This window comes from Glandiceps talaboti, chromosome 1, assembly GCF_964340395.1.
Source record: "Glandiceps talaboti chromosome 1, keGlaTala1.1, whole genome shotgun sequence".
Classification (NCBI taxonomy): Eukaryota; Metazoa; Hemichordata; class Enteropneusta; family Spengelidae; genus Glandiceps; species Glandiceps talaboti.
The window spans coordinates 31,900,840-31,923,811 of NC_135549.1; the positions used below are offsets into that span (position 1 = coordinate 31,900,840).

Here is a 22,972-nt window from a genome sequence, read left to right on the forward strand (position 1 = left end):
CTCTTGCAAATCGTGTGTCAGTCTGCTATAGCCCGTTGTTAATATTAAAGCCTTCCGTTTGCTGACAAATTCAAGTGAGGTGCTTGGTAGTGCCACCTGTTGTTAGACTGGTGTAGACATTAAGTTAAACCCATTCAGTTTCTAACACATGGTGTTGATGAGGTATTAGTGCAAGCCTGGTGTTAGCACTGAGCTCACCCAATTTTCTTGTCTATCCTAGTTTGAAATCAGTCATACATTTTGTATAGCTGCACTGTACATGTAGCAATCTGATGTTAAACTTATGGTGTTGTATTGCTAGAAAATGTATGTCAACAGTAAATTTATGGCCCAGATTTTTTTATCAAACTGTGTGTGCATGGACCACCATTGCTGTGACTATATAATATGAATAGATTAAACTCCAGAAAGTGTAACTCATATTGTTAAGATGTCATACCTACATATTTTACATTACATCCTCATTTATGTATATGTCATTTCTGTTAACAGGAATAACGCCCCCGGACAACAACCCCCCCCCCCCCCCTGGATAAATGCCCCCATATGACAAATGCCCACGGTAGGAATATGGCTCACGATTCAACCAAGAAAGGCATGTTTTTAGGGTTACTTAGCATTTCTACTATAGTGTGATTGAAAGACGTGATTTCAGGCGGTGTACTTAAAATTAAAAATACGATTTTTCACTCAGTATTTATGCAATCAGATTCCAGAGTTCTATACAAATTGTTGCCGATTCCGAGAATCATCATGTGCTTGACTTTTTGAGGGGAATAGCCCACAACCTCCAGTTTTGAATATTATAGTTATTATAGTAATATTTAGCATTTATGCAATCAGATTCAGGAGTTCTATACTCAAGCAATTATTATTAACTGCCTTATTTAAAAATCAAATCCCGCTTGTCCTAGAACCGTCATTTCTATATATGTTATTCTCCTCCTTTGAAAATGGAGGATGATACCCATGGTATGGTAAATAAACAACTTCACATCTTAACTCCCCATCTGATTTTAGTCAGATTGCACATAAACTGAAACAAAGCCATGTATATTTATGTAAATAGGTTATTGTCATTACTAATACAGGGAATGATATAATGCCATCTGTTTTGTATCCATTATTTGTAAATCTTTATTTTCCCCCAGTTTTAAGAATGAATTTAATTTATTATATTATTTTAATATGTTTATTTACAGTCAAAAAATAAAGCCACTGTCTATGGTGTAGCACAGTCAGTTACAGCTTTCTTCAGATCAATTGGTCCTGCAGTTGGTGGTAATTTCTTTGCCTGGACTGAAAAAACCAGTGAGTAGACGCTGTAATTCCTACATTTTACTGATTAAATGTACAAAGTGAAAATTTGTCATTAATGTGTCTAAAGTATCTGCACAGATTAAGGTATTGGCACATCTCTTTGTTCTCTCTCTTTCAGACTTATCCTGGCCATTCAACTATCATCTGACATTTTACATTCTCTTTGTCATCTTAAACATAACTGCTGCTGTCTGCACCTTCTTACCAAAGTCTATCAATAAGAAGAGAGTCGAAGGAGAGGAAGTGGATGCAGTTGCCTAGCAACCAATAGAGATGTTTCATAATAATAATAGAAATAAAAATAATAATTATAATTTGTTATATTTACAGGCCACTTCCCTTTTACAAGAAAAGTTAAAAGATCGAAGTAGATTTGTAGCATGGATATTTGAATTATAGGGTAATTTTAATAAGGTTTTGAAAACAAAGGATTTACCAAACTGTAATTTATTAAGTTAGCTTTAACATTGTTCTTGCAAATTGCATTCATTATGTTTCCACCAATAGTGAACCTGCCCAGCATGTATTCTTACAAATTGTATTTATTATGTTTCCACCAATATATAGTGAACCTGCCCAGCATGCATTCTGAAAAATGTGAGGATTATTTGCACAAATACAAACATGGATTTAAACATGCATACAGGAAAATTTAGTCATTTTGTTTTGAAACTCAAGAGTCAGACATTGCTGAGACAATACTTTGGCAATATTTTATTGAGTGAGTTGTTGCACATTGATTAGTTTCAAAATGCAAGTCCATACGTAGGGATTATGTATATTGTTGTTGTGTGTGTGTGTGTGTGTGTGTGTGTGTGTGTGTGTGTGTGTGTGTGTGTCAACCAAATCAAATATATATATGTGTGTGTGGGTGGGTGTATGTGTATCTTTGTTTATTCAAAACATGATTGGCGTTACATCTTCGAACAACATTTTTGGTACTTCATACTTTAATTTATGTTATACGAATTTAAAAAAAACTTAATTATTTTATTTTTTAGCACAACTGAACTGATATGGTTCAGTAGTGTTATAGGCATGGTGCAGTGTCTATCTGTTTGTGTGTGTGTGTGTGTGTGTGTGTGTGTGTGTGTTTGTTTGTTTGTTTGTGTATGCAAACAACTTAAATTAAAAAAAAAAGCCAGATTGATTGCCTTGTAAAAGTTTAATGGGGACATTACTTTTGGTGTCCAATTGGGAAATTGTTCAAATGAAAATCATTGTTGTGTTTGAGTCAAAAAATGTGATTTTTGGTCAAAAACCTTAAACTCCAAAACTACTTGGCAGATTGGGCTGAAATTTGATGGGAAATTCTTAGGAGTGTTTAGATTAAGAATTGTTCATGACATGATGATCCCACTAGTGATATGCAAATTAGGGCTAAACGTATGTCTATTTGGTTAAAAAACTATCATTCCAAAACTCAATATGTGATGAAAAACATCATGAATGGGACTGAAACTTGGGGGGGGGGGGGGGGGGGGGGGGGGGGGGGGGGGAATTTCTGAGGGTTTATTCTGCAGTTGTTCTCAACATTTTTACACTACTAGCCCTAGCAACCATGATCATGCCCTTAGCAACAGCGAAATGATGCACATAACAACAACAGGGATGTGTAGGTAAGTCAAAATTGTATGCAAATATGCCTAGCAACAAGATCACGCTCATAGCAACAGCCAAGTGATGGTGTATATTGTAAGATAACAGGGATTAATAGTCAAGCGAATGCACATTCAAAACATGTATGCAAATATGCCTAGCAACAAAACTATGCCCATAGGAACAGCCAAATGGTGGTGTATATTTCAAAGATACAGGAATGGGTAGACACACGAATAAAGGTTCAAAAATGAATGCAAATATGCCTAGCAACAAGACCACGCCCGTAGCAACAGCCAAATGATGATGTATATTGCAAAGAGGAAACCTTGAATGGGTGGGCAAGTGAAGAAAGATTCCAAAGAAATGTAAGCAAATATGCCTATCAACAAGACCACCAATAGCAACAGCTAAATACAGTTGTGCTACAACACCATTGATTATGGACTGATTGGTTGGGATAAGTGACAAACTAGATTTACAGTTTATATTGTGGTAATTATACTGGAAACTTTGGATTTATTTACATTTCTATAGACCATTATATGAATTCCAAAATGAGGAATGCTTTCTTTCAAGAATAAAAGTATTAATATTGATACCTATGCATTTATTTTATTGGATTATGAGTGTGCCAAGAGAGCTGCTGTCTGAGAGATGTCATGGTGTACTAATTAGAAACTGCTATAAATTGTATGCTCCCTAATGAGGTGAAGTATGCTAGGTCATTGTGCATTGTGCATACGTAGGGAGGTGAAGTATGCTAGGCCATTGTGCATACCTAGGGAGGTGAAATATGCTAGGCCATTGTGTATTGTGCATACCTAAGGAGGTGAAGTATGCTAGGCCATTGTGCATTGTGCATACCTAGGGAGGTGAAGTATGCTAGGCCATTGTGTATTGTGCATACTTAGGGAGGTGAAGTATGCTAGGCCATTGTGTATTGTGCATACTTGGGGAGGTGAAGGATGCTAGGCCATTGAGTATTGTGCATACTGAGGGAGGTGAAGTATGCTAGGCCATTGTGCATTGTGCATACCTAGGGAGGTGAAGTATGCTAGGCCATTGTGTATTGTACATACCTAGGGAGGTGAAGTATGCTAGGCCATTGTGCATACCTAGGGAGGTGAAGTATGCTAGGCCATTGTGTATTGTGCATACCTAGGGAGGTAAGGTATGCTAGGCCATTGTGCATACCTATGGAGGTAAAGTATGCTAGGCCATTGTGTATTGTGCATACCTAGGGAGGTGAAGTATGCTAGGCCATTGTGTATTGTGCATACTTAGGGAGGTGAAGTATGCTAGGCCATTGTGCATACCTAGGGAGGTGAAGTATGCTAGGTCATTGTGCATTGTGCATACCTAGGGAGGTGAAGTATGCTAGGCCATTGTGCATACCTAGGGAGGTGAGGTATGCTAGGCCATTGTGCGTACCTAGGGAGGTGAGGTATGCTAGGCCATTGTGCATACGTAGGGAGGTGAAGTATGCTAGGCCATTGTGTATTGTGGATACTTAGGGAGGTGAAGTATGATACAGCATTGTGCATACCTAGGGAGATGAAGTATTATATGCTAGGCCATTGTGCATTGTGCATGCCTAGGGAGGTGAAGTATGCTAGGCCATTGTGTATTGTGCATACCTAGGGAGGTAAAGTATGCTAGGCCATTGTGTATTGTGGATACTTAGGGAGGTGAAGTATGATAGGGGATTGTGCATACCTAGGGAGGTGAAGTATGCTAGGCCATTGTACATTGTGCATACCTAGGGAGGTGAAGTATGCTAGGCCATTGTACATTGTGCATACCTAAGGAGGTGAAGTATGCTAGGCCATTGTGTATTGTGCATACCTAGGGAAGTAAAGTATGCTAGGCTATTGTGCATTGTGCATACTTAGGGAGGTAAAGTATGCTAGGCCATTGTGTATTGTGCATACATAGGGAGGTGAAGGATGCTAGGCCATTGTGTATTGTGCATACTTAGGGAGGTGAAGTATGCTGGGCCATTGTGCATACCTCGGGCATCTAGGGAGGTGAAGTATACTAGGTCAGTGTGCATTGTGCATACCTAGGGAGGTGAAGTGTGCTAGGCCATTGTGCATACGTAGGGAGGTGAAGTATGCTAGGCCATTATGCATATCTAGGGAGGTGAAGTATGCTAGGCCATTGTGCATACGTAGGGAGGTGAAGTATGCTAGGCCATTGTGTATTGTGGATACTTAGGGAGGTGAAGTATGCTAGGGCATTGTGCATACCTAGGGAGGTGAAGTATTATATGCTAGGGCACTGCATACCTAGGGAGGGTGGAACCTTATATATAGATCTAGTGGAGCCTTATATATAGATCTAGTGGAGCCTTATTTATAGATCTAGTGGAGCCTTATTTATAGATCTAGTGGAGCCTTATTTATAGATCTAGTGGAGCCTTAGATGTGGAGCCTAATACATGTATATAGATCTGGCAGAGCCTAATATATAGATCTGGCGGAGCCTTATAAATAGATCTAGTGGAGCCTTATATATAGATCTAGTGGAGCCTTATATATAGATCTAGTGGAGCCTAATATATAGATCTAGTGGAGCCTAATATATAGATCTAGTGGAGCCTAATATATAGATCTAGTGGAGCCTAATATATAGATATAGTGGAGCCTTATATATAGATCTGGTGGAGCCTTATTTATAGATCTAGTGGAGCCTAATATATAGATCTAGTGGAGCCTAATATATAGATCTAGTGGAGCCTAATATATAGATCTAGTGGAGCCTTATATATAGATCTGGTGGAGCCTTATTTATAGATCTTGTGGCGCCTTATATATAGATCTAGTGCAGCCTAATATATAGATCTAGTGCAGCCTTATATATAGATCTAGTGGAGCCTTATATATAGATCTAGTGCAGCCTAATATATAGATCTAGTGCAGCCTAATATATAGATCTAGTGCAGCCTAATATATAGATCTAGTGCAGCCTAATATATAGATCTAGTGCAGCCTTATATATAGATCTAGTGGAGCCTTATTTATAGATCTTGTGGCGCCTTATATATAGATCTTGTGGCGCCTTATATATAGATCTAGTGCAGCCTAATATATAGATCTAGTGCAGCCTTATATATAGATCTCGTGGAGCCTAATATATAGATCTAGTGCAGCCTAATATATAGATCTAGTGCAGCCTAATATATAGATCTAGTGCAGCCTAATATATAGATCTAGTGCAGCCTAATATATAGATCTAGTGCAGCCTTATATATAGATCTAGTGCAGCCTTATATATAGATCTAGTGGAGCCTTATATATAGATCTTGTGGCGCCTTATATATAGATCTTGTGGCGCCTTATATATAGATCTAGTGGAGCCTTATATATAGATCTAGTGGCGCCTTATATATAGATCTTGTGGCGCCTTATATATAGATCTAGTGGAGCCTTATTTATAGATCTTGTGGCGCCTTATATATAGATCTAGTGCAGCCTAATATATAGATCTAGTGCAGCCTTATATATATATCTAGTGGAGCCTTATATATAGATCTAGTGGCGCCTTAAAACTACTGTGTTTTCAAACTACTTTCTAGCCTTCGAGTAAAGCTTTAATCAGAACACGTGCATCAAAATGGAATGTGTGAAATTTGGAACAATGCGCCCTCATAAGCTGAATTCATATAACTCAAATATTCGATAATCTGAGGTTCAGTGACTTTGACCAAACAAATACTGAAATACATACAAAACTGGCGTCTACAATGTATGACATATATGTACTATGGACCAGTGGCAGCCTCCCAAATGCTCGTGGTTTTTTGTGATTTTTGTTCGTAATTTGAATTGCTTTGAACCCTGTTCCCTGCACATGTAATTTATGAATGTCCAAGGACTATACTACTTGTGTCAAGTTTGCTATTTCTACCATATGTATTGCTGTTGATATTCACGTAAAAAGACAATTTCATGCTGGTGAGTGTACCCTGAATACTTCACTTCAACCTACTTTATATGCATGGTCTATTGTTCCAGATAGTCCCTCATCTACATTGCGTCGCGTTGTCTAGTTTGATTTAGTTGTGGAGTGGTCGAGGGTCATGTCTCCTCTCTGTGTTTTTCTCAACTTGTTTACTTCAAACACCCCCTCGAGCTCCCCAATACTCCAACCCACCTGCACTAAATTGAGAGCTTGACTCGATCATATGATTTAGGTGCAAATATTATTTTCCGTTTAAAAAAACTAAATTCAAAAGCTACTGGGCAGATTGATCTGAATTTTGGTATAGATGTTCTTATGGATTAGACTGAAAGATTAATCATAGACTGCATAAAATGTGTAGATGAATAATTGTTGATGACATCATGATGTTATCAGTGTTATGCAAATTAGCTCTAAAATTGTGACCTTTGGTCAAGAATCTTTCTTTTCTGACAGTACTGTCAGATTGGGTCGAACTTGGGTTGGGATGTTTTTTGGCATGTGTAAAGGAATTGAGAATTACTGAAGGTCATGATAATTCCATCGAGAATTACTAAAGGACATGATAATCCCATTCGTGATATGAAATAGCCATAGTTCACAGTTGACCGCAAGATGGCGGTATGATCAGACGATGATGGGTAGTGCGATGCCCCCCCCCCCCCCCCCCCCCCGTTCTCTGTTGATCTTTTGATTGTAGCGTCTGATCTCCATAGCCCCCTAGTTTTTCCATGGAAATCATGTGGAGCTGTATCAATAATGGAAATATAGTGTATGTAGACCATACAGTTTGCGGTGTTTCTGCCGTTGGATAGAGCTGATCGATGATATTACTGTTTTGTGAACTAATTGCTCTCCTTCTGATCATGCGTAACTTTCTCCTGGGAACTTTCTCTTCAAAATGAGACAATACTAACTCCCTTTCAATTTAGTTGTGTGAATTGTTACATGCATCAATTCTTTCATTTTAATACCAATTCTTTCGCATCCATTTGCATGATCTTGGTGGCATTCTGAGTTTGATTGGATATCTCATTTTGAGACTAATGGAGCATTCATGAAAAGGGAGAGGGCCGGGGATATCAGGTCCGGTCTCAGTGTTGCGTAAAATGTGACCCTCTTCGACTCCGTCATGTTAAAAAGTAGCCCTCCCTCAATTTTCTTACTCTAAAACAATCAAATAGTTTACAAAATAATGAGTTATAATGCTGGCAGTCATCAAAAAGAGACAATGGCCAGAATCAACGATAAAGACTTAATATCCCGCCACTGTCATCACATTGATCATTTTAAAGGAATAATTGCTTGTTTCTCACCACTAATACCACAGTAAATTTATGTGAATGCACTAAACTACTACTAACTAAAATAATAGGTTAGGCATCGGTCAGTTTCTTCGGCCGGCGGGGGGCCGGTGGATGGGGGGGGGGTTCACCCTGTTTTAGAAATAGGCAGTAGGGGGATCATTGTGGAGAGGGGGTCATTGTGTTTTGGATTGTGATGGAAGAAGAAAATCCTTTTCTACAATAGCATATAGCCTTGTCTGAACATACCAGTGACTTTTAATACTATACATGTAATATTAATGCCACTGTGCCAATGTTACGGGACATTTTTATGTGACATGGAAAACTCATTTAAAACTTACATTAACTTTATCTTCGAAAACTTTCGAAGCTTTGAAATATTACCTCAAAGGCAATGAATAACCTAAAAATTGCCTTAAATAGAACCAAAAATCCTCTGGATCTGCTAGGGAAAACCCCCAAGGACTCCCTCATCCCCAGAGGTCAGTCATGTATTCAACCAACAATCAGACGAACCAACCTTTTTAATGTCGTAATGGTATTAAACTTTAATTTTCTTAAGAATTTTCACCCTATGCTAATTTGAGATGATATTGTCTTTTAAAGATGTGAAATGTTTGCCAAGATAGTCAAAAATTGCCTTAAAACTCAAAATCTCCCTTAACAATGATACTACCATTAGATGTGCTGACCTTTACTATAATGATTAAGAACATATTTCAACTATATGTAAATATATAAGTTATAAATAATAGTTTGTGATACTTGTTGGTGCTGTCTTGTAAAGCTTGAAAATTATTGCCTGAAAGTGTCGTAATAGCCTAAAAATGGGCTTCAAGAGTAAAAAACCTCTAGAACTTCTAGACCCCCTAGAACCCCCCCACACACACACACACACACACACACGAGGTGGACATAATTTATCTCAGTCTCAAGCTCTTCCCCCTACCTCTCACTGTCAAGATGCTATTAAACTTTATTTTAAAAATATTTCAACCCTATGAAGTTGCTTTTTACATATTGGTGTTATCTTGTAAAGCTTGGAAATTATTGCCTGAAAGTGTCTGAATAGGTTAAAAGTGGGCTTTAAGAGTAAAAAAAATCTGTAGAGCTTCTAGGGGGAGACCCCTAGGACCCCCCTCCCATGAGAGTAGTGCGCATTCCCTTTCCAAGCTTTCCTCTATTTTTCACGGTCTAGATGCTATTAAACTCCATTTTGAATATATTTACCCTGTGTTGTCAATAATTATATGAAAGTGCTATCCCAGGATCTTGTAAAGTGTTTGTGAGACAGTCAAGCAGTCAACATTGAGTCACGATCAAAAATACCTGACAATGTTTTTATTAGGCCTAAGACCACAGACAAGTAATAAGATAACGTTGTTATATTAAACAGAGCAGTTTTTACCTTTATGTATGTGTAATTAGTTGTATTTATTGGACGACAACGTTCAATCGTCAACTTTTGGGTCACTATCAAATCATTTAAATTACTCCAAACAATGTGAATTCAAGGTCATTGTTTTCTCACTAATTTTGGAATGATTCCTAGTATATGTACTTTGAACACTGACTATAACTTCTTCTAAGAAAATGGTAATTAAATAGTTCGTAGAATTATTTCGAGTTCACAGAAAATTCGTTCTCAAATATCAGGTTATTATCCCAATACGTAACCTTAAACAGGAAACTTCAATTATATCAGGTTCTTATTACCATCAACGTCGTAGTATTTGTGACACATACAGTATATACATATCTAGCGGGGTCAGCTTTCGTGTAGTTCTCGGTGTATGTGTGCAAGCCAAGTGTCAGTCTGTAAACGTTGCTTAGAGACAAGAAAGGGTTGCGTATATTCGTTACGTTGCGTAACTTAAAATACATCAATCATACTGGTCCGACAATTGCTGGAAGTGAAGTAACGTTCATACTGTACTGACGTGATATTCGGAAAATGGCATGCTCATACATACTGTATTCCCTGGTGGTGGGTTTTAGTCTTGTTATGTCCCAAGATACATCAGGTTCACCACAGGTAAGTAAGCCTTCTAGTTTTGGCTCTATCACACTGTGACAACGTAACTGCAGACGGGCATTTGAATTGGTGCATAGACTAGGTTCAGCCAGGAACAATGTTTAGAAAACGTGACTTTCAGACAATGACCAAAACCAAATATGCAGATAAGATGATCCTAAATTGTCTACCTTTGCTTTTCATATTTTAACGTGAAATTCTCGAGAGAAAAAAAGGATTGTAATACTAATAGAATAAACTCATGGAACCAATGTTGGTCTTTTGTCAATCCAATTAATTGCCCCTCCCTTTTTTTTACAAGGAATTCGGAGTTGTTCTCAGCCCGGAAATCAAAGGACAAGTGAGATTTTAAACTCATGACGACACGTTCGACATCGGGTCAAACTGTCAATGACATCACCATTAAATAAAAACATGACGTTAAAGGATCGTATTGCAATTGATTCCCATGTTAGGGGGTCTATAACCTGCTACTCTGGCAATAATTCAGACCACAGACAACAGAACTCGATCTTAACATTAATATTAATGAACACATCAGGAACGAACACTAGTATTTTTGGATAACATCACCAGTGTTGTGTTTTTTTCCCCATCAGAATTTAAATTGATTTACTGCTACTATACTATGTCACCGTGCACCCGTACAAAATTTCAAACTTTTTGTTTATTTACAACAACTTCTGCAAGTCTGTCGTGTTCTCAATGTAAAATGTAACTGGGTACAAGCCCCCTCAGCCTGAGACATTTTCTCCAATTGTATTGCAAGAAGCCACATTTTACATGATTTCTATTGCTATTTTTTTGTCATCTGATATAATTCTAGGAATCCTAAAGACTTTACGATTCTAAGAACTCCACATATACACAGCTGTCCGACATAATTCTAGGAAAAAGTACACGGTGGATGTAGTGTGTACTGGACACCAAGTTTTAATAGTTTATTGGAAAAACACTTCTTCTTTAATAGGTTTCAGTGACGCTATTCTTCTCTTTTGTGGTGTTATAAATCCTAGGCCTGTAATACTGTCACTTTGATCATTTCCAGTATTCTTCCAATCCCTGTCTATCTTCTCCCGCTGGTATTCCCGGTATTCCTGGTACTGCTGGTAGTCCTGGAAGAGATGGCCGGGATGGATTCAAAGGTGACAAGGGTGATGAGGGTCCAGCTGGTCCTAAGGGAGATAGCGGGGAGAATGGATTGCCATTTATCCCAAATATCAAACAGTGTGCATGGAGCAATATTAATGATGACCGTGACAATGGACTTATCAAGGTACACATTTTCGTCGTTGCTATGGTATCTAGATTGTATGTACCGATAGAAAATGCCTCGGTTCAAGTTTGACAATGAGCACTGACTCAACACAGCATTCAACTGCGGATCTACGAGTGTTTATATCAGGACTTATAACAACAGCAGCTAACCAAGAAAACCGTTATCAGTACTAATTCGATATTACATCGTGATGCTCAGAAAGGTATACTGTATAAAGATTTGTGAGAGATCCAAATAGACCGATATCTCACAACAAACAACGAAAAAGTAACTCAAATAATATAATTGGAATGTTTTAATTTTAGGAGTGTAGATTCACCAAAAAAGCCAGTGCTACAGCTCTACGTGTTTTGTGGAATGGTAACTTCCGTGCTTTGTCGTCTGGTGCCAGCTGTACTCGTTGGTACTTTACATTTGATGGCAGTGAGTGCAATAATCCCTTACCAATAGATACGGTTATACATACTCACAATAGCCACAACATGCATTTTGGATCATCAGGTACGTAGCAACATTGATACAAAGGCAAGGCTAAGAAGTCAAAGTTACATTTCAGAGTCGATCGACGACTTTAAAAAATTCAGACACCTGACCCTTAATAATCATCAATTAATTGAATGCCATGTTTTCTTAATTTCTCATTTGATCATTCATTTGCAGAATAAGCAACTGATTGAAAATGACCGTTAGTTATCATATACCCTATGGAGCATTCAAATACACTAGAAAACAGTATTTTACTTGGAGAAAATAATGGTTTAACAATTCTTTAATTTGGTAAATTGTACCTGGGTACCGGGTGCGATGCAAATTATTTTACGAGTGTGAGGTCGAGAGGGGGGGGGGGGGTCAGTGTCGCCCATTGAATTACAATGGAGGTGGATATGATACTAGGTATGGACATTGGAATAAAGACTTACATTTATTCATGTTGAGTATCATAACCACAATTGATGAATTACTAATGTCACAGTGATGTAAATAAATAAATAATTTCAAAATGATAGCTGAACGTTTACAAATTTGTTAGTCTTGCTGCTAGACGTTCGGGCTTTCTTTCGATGCTATAACTATAAGCAAACGAAGTTCGCATGTGAGGGCTTGCCATCCTCGATAGCGTTGTTCAGCTGTGTGTCGTATTTTATCGGAAGAACATCCGAGGGCTAGCTGATAGACTACAAATTTGTATACGGTCAAACGTTAAGTCAGTCAAGTAAATCTTCGTATATAAAGTTGGTCTCAGAATCAGCCTCGTATTCGAAAAAATCACGATAACACCAGACAAAAGTATACGTAGTTAAACAAATAATGCCGCGGCTCCATGATCATGATCAATCAAGCAAAATCAATATTACATCTTTACGTTTATCAAGGGAGCCTAATATATCATTTTGGACTCTTAGAAGGGCCGTTTCAGTGCTATAACCCGCTCGATAAGCTGACTGGTATTTAGCGAATAAATTGTTGTCAGATAAATATTGTTGTATGAACGGTTTCCAGTGCCCCTCTGGAAACCGTACTATAGCAATAATGGAACAAACCATCAGGACGCCATCAACGATGGAGGACTGACTGGTATATAAACGTATCACCCTGGAAAATCCCGTAGGACGGATTATAGAAAGTGTGGATGCAAGTCATACCAAATCGTATACTAAAGCCTGCATCTACACAGCCACATCGCAGAGACAGAGTTGTCAAGCCTGACGTTAGTCAGTTCAGGTAAGACAACATAACCTCGGCACTGATTACAACAATTGGCGTAGTCGGCCTCCCGTATCTGAGCGGTCACTCAGAATTTTGCAAACTTTTAGTTGTGGTAAACTTCTTTGTACTGGGGTGGGAACGTCATCTTGATTGACATTTGAAGGAGGGGCCAAACAAAAAGTCAAACTCCGGGTGGCTCCACACTAGTGCACAGAGAATTACCAGTTTTCATTTACAATTGTTTGGTGTTGTATATTTCTGTTAGTGGACCTCGTATTTTGTGATTTTCAAAGTGTCTTGTCAATTTCAGTTTCCATGTGGTCGTTAATTTATGCATAGCGTCCGTTCCACCTGTTAGTGGGTACGAAACTGAAAATTGGGGCAAAGTCAGTTTAACGCTGTGTAGTTCTTATCTGTTCTTCGTTTTTTGGTCCTAAAAAATTCTACAAATAGTTGGTGTATAGGACAGTTTTATTTTCGTTGAAACCGTTTTGTAAATTAGAGTTCATAGTAATTTTTTTTGTGTGGTGACACGGATTTGTGGGGTAGAGCTTACCAATTGGGCAGGCCCCTACAAAGTGCACCACGCGTTCGAATTAGTTAGGGACTACAAACTTTTTTGTGTGGTGTTGCCAAGTCGTGGGGTAGAGCTTAAATAATAGGCCGACCCCTACGCGAGAGCACACCACGCCTTCAATTTATAAAGTAGGTTTAGTAATTTTTTTTGTGTGGTGCAGCCAAGTCGTGGGCCAGCTTTACAAAATAAAGCACACCCTACGCGAGGGCGCACCACGCCTTTGAGTAAAATACGTGTGTGTAGGCATAGCTAGGTTAGATAAAATTTGTGTTAAGGACTTAGAGTGTTAACACCAGCTAGTGGAAACAAAATAGAAAAATAGTAAATTTCAAATAACTTATAAAAAGGCTAGGAACCTAGACTGAAGGTCTGCAAGGTGTTGCTGACTTTGGATTAAAAACCCCAGATTATTTGTTGTATCTTCGGTACGGGACAGGGGACACAATAGTTATTGTATACACTGTTCCGTATTAGTTGTGCAAGTTATAATTCCACAAGTCACTGGGAAATATCAATTTCTATTTTGCGAGTACAGTAGGAGATAGAAAGAGTATTTATTGTACCTCTGTTGAATATTAGTACCCACTTAGAAAATACCCTTGCATATTTCCATATACTAATTGTATATTGTCGCGTACACGTTTAAACACGTCTCAACTCTAGAAGATAGTTTTACTGTTAACTATTGTTGTGTTGTACAAGGCAGTTAACTTACCATAGCACAAGCAGGGTAAGTTATTAGTTCTAAGGTGAGATATGGCTACAATTAATATCAACAATTGTACAGAGGAAGAATTACAACAAATTCCTGGGATTGGTCCCAACCCCGCACAAGCCATATTGAAACTTAGGGAAAAGTATGGGAATATAACAGAAGAGAACCTAGCGGAAATACCATATCTGAAGTCATTTCCTGAATTTATAGAAAGGGTAAGCTTTACACCTCTCCCCAGTGAGGATGGTAGTGATATTGCTATCGGACTGAGCTATGGGGAAGAGATGTCAACAAACCCTGTGGAAACTTCAGTTACTCAAGCAACCCAAACCCCCTATGATAACTTACCAGACAGAGAATACTTAGAGTATGGACAGCCCAAACCAGAGGTAATGGGTGCAATTCCCAAAAAACCTCCACCCCAACGAACAACAGATGAGGTAATAAAAAGGGTTTCCCATTTAATAGAGGGTGGATATGTCAAACAAGCGTCAACAAAGCATAGATCTGACACTGAGGAATATATAGATACAAAATATGAACAATATAATCATAGTCTAAATGTCCCTCATGGAATAGCGGCAAAAGAGGAACCCTCCATTGAAACCCCACGCACCAAAAGAAAATTGGCAGCTGATTTTGGCCTACTTCATACACCGGAGGGGGTTAACCCAAAATATGGCCCCAGATACCAACCTCAGCAACCTAAACCTATGAGTAAACCATATAGGGAAAAAACACCAGTGAGGATAGAACTGAGTAATACCCGAGACAATGTGGATGCCGGGGGTATGGATAGACGGGAAGTGAGAAAAGTTAGGGATAGACCGGATAGCCTGGAACTTACCTATAGTAAACCAAATTATTATAGACCCCAGGGTCCTGAACATTTCTCCTCACAACCCCCCCTATCACCCGAGTATGACCAAAGCCCGGAACGTGAAAAGTCCTATAGATCACCCCCCTACACTAGACGTGAGCGTTACTCTTTATCTCACAACATTCCCAAAACCCTTATGTATAGTGGTGAGGAAGAATGGAGAATATTTCACATTAAATTCTCAAGATATGCTGACGAAGTAGGGTGGAACTCGAAGGAAAGAAGGAATCAGTTGTGTTGGTGTCTCACGGGACCAGCCAGTACATATTATGCTAATGTAATCGAAAGGTATGGTGACATAGACTATTTCGATCTAATAGCTAGATTTGCACAACGATTCGGTCACCAAGAACTCCCCGAAACGGCACAAATGAACTTTTGGCAAAGTAGTCAGCGGCTTGATGAAAGCTTACAAAACTGGGCAGATAGAATACAGGGCCTAGCCACTTTCGCCTTCAGTTATGGGTCGGAGGCAAATACAGACAGACAAGCCGCTATCAGATTTTGTCATGGGTGCATTGAGAAAAAGGCTAGTCAATATGCAATTAATCAACATCCAGCAAATATTGAGGAGGCTATGGATAAAATTAGATGGTTCCAATTTAATGCAGCCGCCATCTCTGGTGACACTAAACCCGCCCGTACTCAAGTTAGGTGTACAAGGCCAGAAGACGAATCTGACTATAACATAGTTGCAGTGCAAGCTACTACCACTAGTACTGGGCCACCCCCACCTAACTTTAGTCAAAATAAACGTCCATCCACTCAAGTTGACTCCGGATACAAAATAATGGAAGACAGAATGTCACGTCTAGAGTTACATGTTGCTAACTTAAGCTCCAAATTTGATAGCTTTGCGAAGGAAATGAAGAGTTATATGATGGCCACCACTCAAAAACGGACATACAGTCGTTCACCATCCCCTAAATCCGACAAGTGTTTTCTGTGTGGTAAAGTAGGCCATTTCAAAAGGGATTGCCCAATCTCTCTCCCAGACCCCATGGGACGGGAGTGACCTTTGGGGACTCGCTAAACAAACACGGATCAACTCAGTAGGCCCTGGGCTGACCCCGATTGAAAATGGCCAACCCCATTTGACTGAATTATCAGTCAAATCCCCACTGAACCCTAAGTACATAGATGCTGATGAGGAAGTAGTCATCTGCCAACTAGTCTGGTTCCATGCTGAGTGTGTCACTTACGATTGAAGGACATGGAACACAGGCAGTGATTGATACCGCCTCAGAGGTAACTATAATTTCAGACAAACTCTATGACCAATTGGATGCAAAACCCCCCTCTATTAAACCGATTACAATGCCAACAGCTGGACGTGAAATGAAAATGAAAGGTTTCTTAGTGGGCTCGGTCTGTATCAGGTTGGGAATGGAGGTGTACAAACAACTTCCCAGTTTGGTTCTGGTCCATCTACCACTTCGCAGGGGCAGAAAGGGACGAGTTCCGGATTGACAGGTTCTCAAAAACGAGAGAAGTTGAAACAGAATACTGTCACTTCCTCTACCTCAATGACTGCGGAATCTCTTTCGCAAGGGAAACCAAAGTCCAAGGGTAAAGGAGGGGAGAGTTCTGTGAAAACACGAACCCTGTGAGCGGGGAATGCAGTAGTCTTACTACAACCAAGAAAGACTATGTACGATGTCCAAGGACAGGAACAGCAATCCCTGCAAGTCTAGATGCTAAATTGGGAGAGAAAACAATGAGAGGAAAGGACCAACACAGGGGTGGAACCAGTCATCGTGCAACGGATGGTAACACATCCCAAACACCGGCTGTGCCACCGGTACCTTTGCAGAGGGTACAACCTCCACTGCGTATCTCACCCAGTTGCAGTACATCGTCACAGACTGATTTACCATTGACGGTTGGGCAGGTAAGTCAAGGTCGGAGCTATGCTCAGGCTTTGATGACCCCTACCCCTAAGATGGCAAAGAAGAAATCTGTGTCGGGTACTGCCTTGCAACCTAAATTACCTTTGAAAGGGGGACAAGTGAGTCAAAGAAGGGGCTATGCTCAGGCTTTGATTTCTCATCCCCAGGAGAAAGTAAGGCAGGTATATGAATCCCGTACTATTCGGCTGTCGAAAATACCGTTGAAAGGTGAGCAAACAAGTCAAGGTAGTTCTTCTAAGACTTTGACCTCCCCTCCCCCAGAGATAGTAAGACAGCCGGGTGACCAAGGCAAGAAAAAGGTGAGTCACAGTCGAAAAAGACCTCGGACTGTGATCTCCCCAACGAAAGAAGGACCTTGAAAGCAGTTCAAGACGTTCTATATGTTGATGGAGTCCAGCAATATCGACGCTGTGGGTGAAGTAGGTCTAGATTACACAACACCTGAATCTGCTTGGCCAAAACAGAAGGAACTTCTAGAAGAAATCCTACAGCTGCTTCAAGAACAGTCTGTCTCAAAGCCCCTAGTGCTGCATATTCGAGGAGGTGATGGAGATTCTTATGGTCATAAACCTGGTGAGGAGGTATTACAACTGGTACGTAAGTACTGTCCCAGGGAACAGTTCATACGTACCAGTTGTAATACCTCCAGAAGTGTTGGGTTTTTAATAGCCACAATTCGGGGCAGTACTCCCCATGAACTACTCCCTATCACGGTGAGGAACACCCGTACCCTTTATGGCTTCCTGTAAATTATAGGTCCCCCCCATTTTGTTTGGTAAGGGGGAAGAAGGGAAATTAGGTTTATTATGTAACTTACACCTGTGGTGTGTCATGACACTTGGCGCCTTCTTGGAGGAAGAAAGTTATACATTGACATACTGTGGGGGTAAAAATGCATGATAAATGATTCATTATGTGACTTACACTTGTGGTGTGTCATGACACTTGCCTTCTTGGAGGTAATAAGTGTATATCGACGGACTGCGGGGGTAAGGGTGCATAATACATATCCAAAAATCTGATTACTGTGTTAGTACACAGTCATTGGCCCTGAGATCTTCTTAGGTGGAACAGATAACCAATGGCCGCATACTAACCCAACATGTTTTTAGTTAATAGCTAGGGATGGCACTAATCAAGCCAGGGGACCCAAAACATTCAGTTAAAATCCCTAGTTAAGGTATTATGTTCATTATTAATACCTTGATAAAGAAATCAAGGTAGTTAGTCATTATACCATAAATTGATGACTAGTTAGTTGTAATTATTTGTACCCCATGAAAGGTGAGGTAAATAATTGGATAGCTGTTTTAACATAGCTAGCTCAGTATAACCGCTGGTACCTTGTACAAGGTAATGGGACATTGTTTCAGGCACTATGTTTATAGACTAGTAGCTCTTCCATCTCCCCTAGTAACAGCCCCTGGTGGATATTCTTAGGCTATTTCGCTCCCACAAGATCCCCTCAGGGTCCAGCCCTATTTAAATGAAGTTGGGGGGAGTGTTGTATGAACGGTTTCCAGTGCCCCTCTGGAAACCGTACTATAGCAATAATGGAACAAACCATCAGGACGCCATCAACGATGGAGGACTGACTGGTATATAAACGTATCACCCTGGAAAATCCCGTAGGACGGATTATAGAAAGTGTGGATGCAAGTCATACCAAATCGTATACTAAAGCCTGCATCTACACAGCCACATCGCAGAGACAGAGTTGTCAAGCCTGACGTTAGTCAGTTCAGGTAAGACAACATAACCTCGGCACTGATTACAACAATATGAATTCAATTGAACTGAAACAATGCGTTCTATAAGCTTGGAAAGAAAAGGAAGATTATACACCGGGCGGTAATTCTTAAGGATATTTTTGTCTAAGTTTGCTTTCTTTAGTAACGGTCGAACTATAGCTGATTTACAGGACGACGGAAATTCGCCTGAGATCAGTGAACTGTTGATAATTTGACAAATAACAGGTGCAATCTGTACGCTGCATTTCTTTAAAAGTGTGGTTGGAAAAGGTTCAAGTCGACAAGACTTTGGAGGCAATGTGTTAATGAGTTTTGACACATAATCTATCGTGACGGGTGTGAAAGCGTCAAAAGAGCAGCATAAATTAACATTATATGTGTCGGAAAGTGTTGCTACTGGTAAACTTTCTCTCAGTTTTGCAATCTTAGAACAAAAAAAGTTAACAAATGTGTCAGGTAAATTACAGATATCCAAGTCGGGAAGAAATTCAGTATTAACTTTTTTACCACCTATGATATAGTCGATTACATTGAAAAGGGATCTCTGATCAGCACCGTCAATACGATCACGAAGATAGTTCGTGTGTGCTTCGTGTACTTTAGTGAAATAGGCACAACGATCAGATCGAAAGATATCTTTGTGAACAGCAAGTCCAGTTTTTTGCCACTGTCGCTCTAGGCGACGAAGATTTTTTCTTTCTGTCATAAATTGCACAGTGAACCAAGGGACCCGTTCCTTCTCAATGTGAACTTTAGACTGTATGAGACTGTATGAGACTGTATGGGACTATGAGACTATATGAGACTATATGAGACTGTATGAGACTATATGAGACTATATGAGACTATATGAGACTATACGAGACTGTATGAGACTGTATGAGACTATATGAGACTATATGAGAATATATGAGACTATACGAGACTGTATGAGACTGTATGAGACTATATGAGACTGTATGAGACTGTATGAGACTATATGAGACTATATGAGACTGTATGAGAATATATGAGACTATACGAGACTGTATGAGACTGTATGAGACTCAATATGAGACTCAATATGAGACTAGCCTCTGATTCTCAATCTGAAACTAACTTTATACACGTGGAAATTTTACAAGGTATACACAGGTAAATGTAGATAGAGATCTAGATTACGTGGGTGAAATCAAGTAATAGCGAGAAAACAAGTTGTCATTGTCAAGCTTTCTAAAATTCTAACCAAGTTCTTCCCCTGGCCAGTACAAACATCAAAGAGCCCTTTAATATACATGTAATGCGGACACGTACTCATGCATGGCATGGTATTACATAGTGTGTGTGTGTGTGTGTGTGTGTGTGTGTGTGTGTGTGTGTGTGTGTGTGTGTGTGTGTGTGTGTGTGTCGCCTTCCCCCCCCCCCACAGCTATATGTAGAGGAGGACGATATGAAGGTTTTGATTATTAACCATGGTGATTTTTCAAAACTTTATTTCAGTGGAAGGATTATGTTTTGGTATCCCAGCTGGTAGAGTAGATGTAGAGTTTCGATTGGCCACAGGGTGTCACGGCTATCCTGCAGCCGATGCATACACTGGCTGGGCATCGGTTAGCAGAATGATCATAGAGGAAGTACCAATGGTAAATTGATGGTTTGACAACTGATACTTCCCCTCTCTGTCCTACTACTAATAAGGGAATTTAGTGTAACTGTCATTGTCACAAATAGTTTATAAGCTAGGGAAAATGTTTTCTTTTTGTTAGATGACATTAACTAGACGATAGCAATTTATTACATTACTTGCATGTATGCCGTTATTTCTTTCGACCTCTTTCCCTTTAGGGAAGATGATGTTATAATTTTGTCTGTCTGTCTGTCTGTCTGTCTGTCTGTCTGTCTGTCTGTCTGACTGTCTCTATGTGCATCTGTTTGTGAACATGATATCTCAAAAATACTGCATCACTTCCATTGGAACTTGATACAAACAGGTGATTTAGTTGTAACATCCTATCCCTAAGTTACTGCATAAATAAACCTAAATTGGTAAACACATTGATGACAACAAAGTGCATTGTTTTATTAGTCTTGTCGATGTTGTTAATTATTTTGTGTCATCAGCAGCATAATTAATTGCAAATATCATGTATAACCCACATATTTATATCTACGATCATGGGTGATAACATTATTAAAACGTGTACTCATTTACATAATTAGTAATTTTATCAAACTTTGTAGATATATTGGTGATGATTGTCTTTATATATGCCACTTATTTTTTCACATCTATAATCTGTGTAATTAATGCAGTTTTCCAATTTTGTACAATCTCTTTAATAGATGTTTAGACACTCATCTAACTTGATGGATATAGTGTGGATAAATTCTCTTCTGTTTTTAAAGTATGTTTTCCTTCTGACTTCGATGCCCCTTGCAATTTCATATACAAGCAATGCATGTTAATCGCACAATGCACAGACACAATAATCAAATTACTTGGGCTTTTTCCTACTCGAAACGCAAGGCTCACAGTTTACATGTATACATGTCATGGTGTCTAGGAAGTTATTTCATTGGAACAGCATATCCTTGGAACTATACTTTTACTATTCATGAAAGGTCAATCTTATACCATAGACTGTAACATATGCATCGTGTCGCTCGCCCTCACCGGTCTGAAAGGGGTTGGCCGATGTGTGAGGGCGCCCGTCACGACATACTTTACAGACTATCTGATACTTGTACTGTATTGGATTCGAGTCGTCTATGAATAAAGTCTTCAAACATCAAATTTTGCGTGTTTATTATTTTCTTAATGAGTGATATGTTGGTTTTCAAATAATGTTTACTGTCCTAGTAGATTCCCTAGAGTAAATCACAAACAATTTTGATGGAGAAGTACTTGTCTGGATCGTGCTGTTTTCCCTTGCCCCAATTTATTACCGACCTCCATCCACTAAAATGACGGCTTATTTACTTCCTGCTGATTCGAGTACTTTCCGGAGAATTCCTAACCATAACCTCTTTGAGATGATCCTCTGTCTTTCGTCTCTGTCCACATAGTACCTAATCAGCTGACCAATTGTTGCTGATATTGTCAACTCTTTATACAAATTAACTGTCAGCTAATTAACAGATAAGACTTGTTTTCATTCTGATAAGGCAAAATAAAATAAAAATGTTTATTTCAGATCACTTAAACATGATATCAGAAAATAGGGTAGGTAGGTCGGAATTTTAATTAAATTTGTAAAAGTTTTGAACATGAATTTAGAATATTTATCAATTATGAAAGATAAGACTGGTTTATAGAAAGCGTTTATTTTTGTTGTTATGTTGTTTGTTGGAAGCATACCAATGTAGGATTATACCATGGGGGGGGGGGTATGGGTGGGAGGAAAGAGAGACTCACAACATTCATACCATGGGGGGGGGGGGGGGGGGGTATGGGTGGGAGGAAAGAGAGACTTACAACATTCATACCATGGGGGGGGGGGGGGTATGGGTGGGAGGAAAGAGAGACTCACAACATTCATATAATTAACCACACATACGTGGTATTTATGACACGCTTATGACACCATGTGGTCAGATCTGACTTGTAAACAAGCTTAAGGAAAATACAGAAATTATACGTTAACACTTTGTAGATTACCGTTTTGATATATTTTATAGGATTATTACTAGAATATAATAGATATGTATTTAGAACTAGATATTGACATACCTAATCGTATAAGTTAAAATAACATGACAGTACAAGTTTCTTGTTCTTATTCTACTTTCCATACGTGTATGGGGGGGGGGTGTTGTCAGACATGATTTACCATTATACGTTATGTCTCAACTCACTTGTTTAGTTTCGTATTCCTCAATAAAGCATACATACATACATACATACATACATACATACATACATACATACATACTGGAAGACCGTCAGT

At 39.2% G+C, this 22,972-nt stretch overlaps 2 protein-coding genes across 2 annotated transcripts in view; both read left to right on the plus strand.

Annotated features, from left to right (window-relative positions):
• The window catches only part of LOC144435870 (uncharacterized), a 28,593-nt gene extending 26,509 nt beyond the window's left edge, over window positions 1–2,084 (plus strand). Inside the window, exons 13-14 of the mRNA XM_078124512.1 lie at window positions 1,203–1,311; window positions 1,439–2,084. Coding sequence (XP_077980638.1) covers window positions 1,203–1,311; window positions 1,439–1,581 — 252 coding nt within the window. The 3' untranslated portion in view covers window positions 1,582–2,084. The remainder of the gene's footprint in view (window positions 1–1,202; window positions 1,312–1,438) is intronic.
• Window positions 2,085–10,012: 7,928 nt separating this feature from the next.
• On the plus strand, window positions 10,013–21,737 carry LOC144439682 (collagen triple helix repeat-containing protein 1-like). The gene is made up of 4 exons (XM_078128922.1): window positions 10,013–10,227; window positions 11,276–11,503; window positions 11,812–12,007; window positions 20,526–21,737. Exons 1-4 carry the CDS (start codon window positions 10,147–10,149, stop codon window positions 20,675–20,677), a joined length of 657 nt encoding a protein of 218 aa, XP_077985048.1. The 5' UTR covers window positions 10,013–10,146; the 3' UTR covers window positions 20,678–21,737.
• Window positions 21,738–22,972: the final 1,235 nt, after the last annotated feature.